A 7941-nucleotide genomic window follows, 5' to 3' on the forward strand; every position below is an offset into this window, starting at 1 on the left:
TAAAAGTGTGTACTGAAAACGGCTTTGTAGTTCCTCCAGCCGTGCATTAGCCTGTGGAGAGGACTGGAAAGACGTATACGTTACCAGGCTAGCCGTGGAGGCGAAAGTTTAAGAAAACGTTGAGAATATAACTAAAAGGTCACATTTTATCAAGAACTTTAATTTTATGCAAGTTGATTGAAAATAAAATACAAATAAAGCAACATACGGTTTTTAAATAAGCTTTATGTTACCTTTTTCTAACAAAACTAGCAAAAAACAAAACTAAACTAAACACTACAAATGACAAAGTATGTGTGCACTGTAACACGATTCAGATACCATACAGTTTTCATGATTTGATATTGATTTCAGTTCCTGCTGCCCACAGCTGTCATTTAGATTCTCTTCTTTTAAACAATTTGTTAATCATTCTATCTTATATTTTGAGAAAATGAGTCTATCGGCACAGGATACCCAAACTCACAGTTTGAGTGCTCAGTAAGATAAAACTGTGCCTTTCTAATATTTCATTTATGGCGTTTCTATGGGAACATAAAATTTGAAAAAAATGATCTATAATCATAAACTTATAGACAAGTGCAGACACACACACACAAAAAAACTTTTGCTACATTAAGTGTCCTTAAAGTAAATTGTGTCTTTACGGCATCCTTACTGAGTATGAGTTAAGAATAATGGTTTTTTTCCGAATTTTTTGTTCGCGCCAACATTAGAGAGGTACAGTTAAGTTTTCTTGAACCGTCAAACCGAGTGATTGAGAAATCTTGTAGCCAAATTTAGAAAGAAAAAGAAGCTAAAAAAGCTAAAAAAATCTTTAATGTCAGTGCATTACCTAACGAGAGATATTAACACTTCGAAAAATGACAGGCTCTATGCGTTGATTAAGCGATTTGCGAACACTATATCCTAAAGCTATTACTATGTATTTTACAACTTGCTGTCATCATGCCCGGCTGCAGTTACGTCTTGCATAGGTAAGTGCTGTCCAGTAATCTGTTTCTCGTCAATCATGGGTCCTGGGTATAAATCAGATAAAAGAAGCCGTTGGAAGAACTTGTAAAAGCCCTCCAGTCTTTGTAGGTTGGAGTTCAGTAAAAAAGAAGCAATTTTTAATCTGCGCAAGGAACTTTCTGTTACCTTTGGTGTCGAAGCAATAAGTAAAACGTTGTTCGGAGAAAATCCGGCACATATGATCAACTCATTAGCTCAATTGTTTTACCTTAAAAGGTACCAGACTTCAAAACGGTAGACTCCGGTTTGTTTCAGACCCCGTGCAGAATCAATGCTCTGCAGGGCCCTGAATAGAAAGTAGCTGGGAAGTTGCTGCTTTTGCTTCACTTTTGCATATGGTCAGACATTCTTACTAGTCCTCTCAGATAAGTCGATAAAGACGAAAAACCGCAAGCCCTTTTGCAGAGAGCATGATTTTCTCTTAATCTTTTTCTGTGGGGCGTAAAAGAATCACCACAGGCGTAAAAATTACCAAAAGAAAAGAAAGCAAAGGGGTCTGAACTGAAATCAAGGCATTCCATGCAGTGACGCATGCAGGTGTCTCAGTTTAAACACCTTTTGCAAAAACCGAAATTCGAGCGCTTTGCTCCCCTCGTACAAACACAATTATGATCGAATTGCCTGGTTATTCTCAGCTCTGGGGAGCGATATAGCCTTTTAAAAAGGCTTTCTTCCTCTACCACCCCAAGGAACGCTAGCTGTCCCGGCAAAAGAGAAGATACCAAAAGCTCCTGATGATACGGCTGTAACATAATGATATCAAAACACTAGTTACCTGTAGTTATTATTGTGAGGTTGCTGGCTGTCGATGCAGTCGTCGAGGTTCTGTCCCTTAGAAACAAAATCTTCATTCTTGTCCTCCTTAAGGATTTGACCAGACTATCCTTTATCTAAAAAAAGATTGAGAACGTTATCTAAAGGATATATATCTGACCAAGTCCCAAAGCTATCGCATTTTACGCCATTTCTTGTCCTTTTGCCTTTAATTTGCTTCACTGTCTGTGCATCCCATTGTAAAGCGTGCTCGAGAATGACAAGAGGTTAAACTTAGAACTGAGGAATCTGAATACAAAACGAATTCTGGCGTTTCTAAATTATTCAAATAACCCAAACTCCGTCATGTTCTAAATAAGTTTCCTCAGATCAAAAAAAGGTCCATAGTTAAAACTGAAAATTTGACAATTTAAGATTTCGGCAGCTTGAATGTTTCTGTAATAACCCAAACTCCGTCATGTTCTAAATAAGTTTCCGCAAACCAAAAAAGGTCCATAGTTAAAACTGAAAATTTGACAATTTAAGATTTCGGCAGCTTGAATGTTTCTGAAATACCTGGTCATCCAGCAAACCATGAAAAATGCAAAATAAAAGGCCCTGAAGAGAAAATGAGAGAGAAACTGATGGTTGTTATTTAGTCACAGATAGTACACAACACGACAGTAAGATATGCGAGAAAAGTTTACCAAATTTTGTTTAGGGCATACCCTCGCACTCTCACAGTTCTGACGCTTTTATTGTATTTGTTTGTACCAAGATTTTATAAATAAGAATCCTTCCCTTAAAGCGCCCTGGCCTGTACCTGCTGTTACATATCACGCGCCGCGTATTGTAAATGTAATTTTATTACCCACGAAACACTAAGGAGCTTTAAAGAAGTCGTTTAAAAGTGATCGTGCGATTCGAGGTGGGATTGAAGATGTTGATATTTCAGCTGGTACCGTGTTTCCTCGAATAAAGCCGGGGGGCGATTATCTTACTTTTTGCACCAAAATAAGGCGATTGTTTGATTGAAGCAGATTATTCGAGACAGTTTTGAGTGCGTGTGCGCAAGATCGCAGCGGCTGGACCAGGAAGCTTGCGGCCCTGCTGGATTAGGGTAATGACGATACGGCTAGTTTAGTTATTTGCCTTTTATTTGTCATTTTACGCTACGTCATGTTGTGTTTGTATCTGCCTTTAAACACTCATTTTTGTTTATTACCAGCCTTTTACCTGTAAAGAGTTTAAGATGATAAACAGATACAGGATGATCTCGCTTAATTCAGCGACAAACCCTAGCAGCCACGTGACTCCCAGTAAGGGAAGGAGGGCAGCAACACTCTTCATTCCTCTTCTGTGAAGAAAAAACGCGATGAATTATGGGCTCTCTTTAAAACGAGGAACGCGGAATCAGCGAGACGGGGAATGAGGAACGAAGAACGAATTCCCCTTCGCAAAAAAATTCCTCATTTTATAGATTCCTGCTTTTGAAGATTTCCCATTTCAAAGATTCCCCGTTTTAAAAATTCCCCGTTCCTCATACAGTAAAAATCCACATATAAGAACCTAGACTTTTCGAGGTCAGGCTGAACAGGTTCTTATATTTTAGGGTAGTTTTTCACAATTCAGCGCGACCATGTTCTTTAAAGGCTCTTATTTTTCAGAGGTTGTCATAGTGTAAACATTGGCAGAAATATTGTATTACTAATACATAATGGCAAACAATCAAGGTCCAAAAAGAACATCAAAACATTTCAATACAATAACGTGTTGTCACTGAAAAGTTTCTCATACAATTAAAATAGAAAATTTTGACCATCAAAATTAGACTGATTCTTTTGTATAAGCACCTATTTTTCTTTCCCAGGCTGAACAGGGTCTTATATTTTTGGGTATTTAACTGCCAAATTTCAGCCTGCAGGTTCTTAAATCACTGGGTTCTTATATGTGGGTTTTTACTAAAGATAGCCATGCATGATTTAATGGAGACGTCACACCAATTCTCTTTTAAGTGACCCTTTGAAAGTACAAACCAACGACATTTCTTTACCAGTGTTAAGGACAAATAAAGGTCAAAATTTTATTTAAAATAACTATTCCGGCAAAGGGAAACTCTCTTTAAATGATTTTGAATTCCGAACAGGCTATGTACTGTTAAGAATGGCAATCATCGAGGAAAGTCGGGCCAACCTTCTAAGCCGGTTCTTGGCATGTCAGGTTTCAAAATCAAAAGCTGTATTATGAAACAAACCTTAAAAACGGATCAGCAAAGCACGCTATGAACCGGTGAGTTTAGTGGGCGGATCTCTCATAAAAAAATCTGCCTATCACTGAGTAGATCGAAAAGATTTAAAATTGAATAGGAAACTGATCTTCAAGGCGAATAGAGAATCGAAGGGAAATCTCCCGGCTAAAATGAAACTAAAAGAGTTACATTCTTTGTTCCAAGAAGATAGCTTGCCTGAGATGCTGTTATATTTTACTTACTTGGCTTTCTGGACATGGTTACTATGATACTTGATTGATATCTTAGTAAATATCACTCTTAACAGAACCACGAAGATAATGACATTGATCTGCAATGATACAATATTGTTAGGGAGTATTCATGCTTTCTTTTTTTTTCTGTTTATGGTATCCCTGATTTAGATGATACAATTGGTAGCCTTCGGTCATAGCTGAGTTATTCTATTAAGTAACTCCGGTCTACTATAGAAGACACCATACACTAGCTAAAGTATACTTGAGTGATCTGCCTTTTTTGGAGTAGTACATGGATTGAAAAAGACAAAATTATGAATTAGCATTTAATGACCGCTGTAAAAGCTAACTTGAGAGATTAAGGGCACGGTGCGTGGACAGCGAAAGTTGAAGTGAGGGACGGGGGATACCCTGAGAGCAGTGGTCTGCAAAAACCACTGCTCGCGGGTAAACGGGAGAGAAAAATATGGAGTTCTATCACCTGTCTCCCGCCCCCACGGTATTCCGTACCTTCTTCCTGTAACTCACGCATGCTTCAGCTAATTCTAGTGCTCACTAGTCCCCTCCCCTCCCCTCCCTTCACGTTCCCCGCCCATAGGAAAACGGACGCCTGAATTGCAGGCAGCGTCAGAGTTTGCACAGTGTACCTACAAGTCGATACAATCTTGCGTGCTACCATAAGTTATCCGTTAAACTAAACGAATACTGGTACACTGCAAGATGTATTGCTGAAAGTAAAAGACGCGGCTTACCGATAGGATTGTCAGGATTGGTGCTTTGTACAGCCACTCGCCATCGTGGAGCCAACACCTTATGAAAATCAAAAAAAATTTCCACTTTTTTGTATCCCTTATGTATGACGTGTGCTTTCATAAACACACTGAAGATTTATTATAGTATAAAGAACAGAAGTACTGGGACAAGAGTCACCAATTCAGCTGCACCGTCATATACATACCGTTAATCCTCTATTACCCCCCGGGGGCTTATTTAGTTCAAACACATTTGAGGGGGGGTTAATAGAGACGGGAGGTTTACTTGAGAGGGGGGTTTATTTAATTTAGCAGACAACGGTGTCAGTTCTCCATAAAGAACTAGGATAAAAAGAGGAAAAGCTCAAGTACAAAAAGTTGGAGATCATGCAGCCGAGGATCAAAAACAAATCCAAACTTCTATTTGGTGAATAAACCATCCCTGATCTGCAGTCCCCGTGAAGTTTTACAGTCGTGATAGATTGATACAGCTATTATTAGTGAATAATGATAGGGGGAGGAGAGGGAGGGGACTTATTAAATGTTTTTCCCATGAAAAGGAGGGCTTATTAGAGAGAAGGGGCTTACTTGAGAGGTGAAGAGGGGGCTTAATAGACGATTTACGAAATCATCCACTCTCTTGAGCATTATGTGAAGAGAGGGCTGCACCACCTAACCTGCGAGAGCAGCAGCCTTTCGGCTATTGTTTTACCCGCCTATCGCGAGAAAAGAGCACTTTTCTCAGCGGGTGAAACAAGAGAGCAGAAAAAGGGTTCTGCTCTAACCTGCACACAAATGGGTCATATCAACTAACCTGGTACGTATAATTTCCGCGGGAAGTTTCAGTGTTCCGCACATGACTTCTTTGTAGTAAGTCTTAGACATATCATATGTCAGGGGCCTAATGGCTGCTATCAGCCCAACGATAACCACAGGAAAACCTGGAAACAGTTACAGATTAAAAGCTGGCTTTTTGTTTTTGCATCTTGAATGGTCCCAGGTGACCGGGGCAATACTAACACTTTGCAGTTAGAGGTTTATGAAAGGAGGGAGGTGCTTACGTTCGCAAAAGTTGGATGATATAAAAATCACAGAATTTAAACTTTACATAAAGCCGACAGTAGTCGAACAGGCGAAGGAAGTGGTAGAGTATAAGGTATTTGTGCTGCATGTATTTGGGTTCGAAAATTATTTTATCAATAACTAGCTAGGATTAATGAAGGCAATCGTAGGTGAACTCGTGTTTTGTATTTGGGAAAAAAGAGAAAATCTTTTATCTAAGAGGCTATTAAAATCACGCAATAGACTGGCCTGTCGATTCAATCAAATTCGTCCCCAGGACGCTTCTCTCGTCACGAAGTGAAACTAGCGAGTGAAAGATCTTCTTAGGGACGGATGTCACGAAGTTGCCCATGGCCACTCGATAACCGCAGTCAACGCGCACACCTTAATATCCCTCTTTCGGTATATCAGAGTTTTAATATGAATCGAGGTCTGGTCAGCTCTGGTCTTATTTCTGTATTTGGTTTGGTTTTCATTGTGTTCAAATCTCTTCTGAGAAACGATTGTTGGTTTTCCTATGACGTCACTGAAATTCAAACTACAAAACTATCGATCCTACTGAGAATTTACTTTCATGTTATATTACAACAGCTGACAAGTAATGTTCATACAAATTTTCACTTCAAAAGCGTTCTTGGTTTTGTGTTAGAGCATGCTTGAATTTCTAAGCTTTTGCGTGACGCGGCTTTTACGTGACGGCCGAGAGAGCTGTCATGTAGGTTAAAAAAGTGAGTTATTTCGGGGAATTTTGCTATTTAAACTGTTAATGTATTAGAAAAAGCATTACTTTACTATTTATGAGTTCCTCGAGGGAACAATTCACGCTTTTTTAGCAAAACTCGGTAACAGATGTTTCTGTTGGTTTCCGTCCGCCATGTTGGTGCCCATCCAGGTGGGCATATTTGCCTCCTATCATTTCCCAGATTCTGGCCTTAAACTATTGAACAGTTTTAATATTTATTTTGATTTATTTTGAATGGCGTGACGGCTGAAAACTAGCAATAGGATCGAGAAAAATTAACAGTTTGTAAGTAAAAGCGTCATGTTAGAATTTTAATCTACCGAACGTGGGCTATTGAGCAGGAGGAAGCCTGGAAACTAGGTTGCTGGTGTGTTTTTAGCAGTAAGAAATTTTGACATGATTACCCCAGCCGATGATGACGTATGTGATGTAAAGCTTCCGGACCGAGAATACTTTCACCAGTTTGACGTAAAGATGAATTCCTTCCACCAGCATCCACGTAAATATGGTGGTATGCGAAAAATGCTGAAAAACCGCCATAAATGAACATAATTTCTGTAAGAAAGAAAATACATGCATTCATAAACAGTAAACTCCCCTGAACTTAACAGCGCAAGGTACAAAACTCAGCTGAAATATAGAGTGTTAGTCGCTGCGTCGTTGGAAATGGAGCGATCGTCCAATGGTAATCGTAGGTTTTGTGCGTTAACCTAGTTAGCAGGCTGGTTGTTACTTGTTGCGCTAGCTCCTGGTCAAAATGTTGAACAGTGTAATAATGTTAAAAAACGCACTTTTCGGGGAGTCTATATCAGTTTAGCAGGAAAGTACTAATTGAGGACACTATTTTTACGTTTCCCACTGGAGACCGGACTGCCATTTTTCGTGGTCATCTGAGCCAGGCGAAGGTCCTGCCGTTTGCAGCAGAGCAAAGGCAGTACCTTCATTTCAAAGTTCACTGATGGGTATAGGTCCATGGGATCGAACCTGCGACCTTGTACCGCTCTGCAGTTAAGTGCTCTACCGACTGAGCTCAGTCGTCCTGCCGCGATGTTAAAGTGGCCATTCAACCAAGTTGAACGATAATATGGGCGGATGGACTAATTATTCCATTGCAACTTGTTGAATAACGAAGTC

The 7941-nt window shown here is 39.6% G+C and overlaps 1 protein-coding gene across 1 annotated transcript in view; it reads right to left on the reverse strand.

Annotated features, from left to right (window-relative positions):
• Positions 1-930: 930 nt before the first annotated feature.
• Positions 931-7941, reverse strand: part of LOC140934771 (uncharacterized) — a 26636-nt gene continuing 19625 nt past the window's right edge. Inside the window, exons 22-29 of the mRNA XM_073384341.1 lie at positions 7212-7362; positions 5818-5944; positions 5004-5061; positions 4258-4346; positions 3004-3124; positions 2344-2385; positions 1790-1904; positions 931-1019 (exon numbers count right to left, since the gene is read on the reverse strand). Of these exons, the coding sequence (XP_073240442.1) occupies positions 931-1019; positions 1790-1904; positions 2344-2385; positions 3004-3124; positions 4258-4346; positions 5004-5061; positions 5818-5944; positions 7212-7362 (792 nt within the window). The remainder of the gene's footprint in view (positions 1020-1789; positions 1905-2343; positions 2386-3003; positions 3125-4257; positions 4347-5003; positions 5062-5817; positions 5945-7211; positions 7363-7941) is intronic.

The sequence above is a fragment of the Porites lutea genome, chromosome 4, assembly GCF_958299795.1.
Source record: "Porites lutea chromosome 4, jaPorLute2.1, whole genome shotgun sequence".
NCBI classification, from domain to species: Eukaryota; Metazoa; Cnidaria; class Anthozoa; order Scleractinia; family Poritidae; genus Porites; species Porites lutea.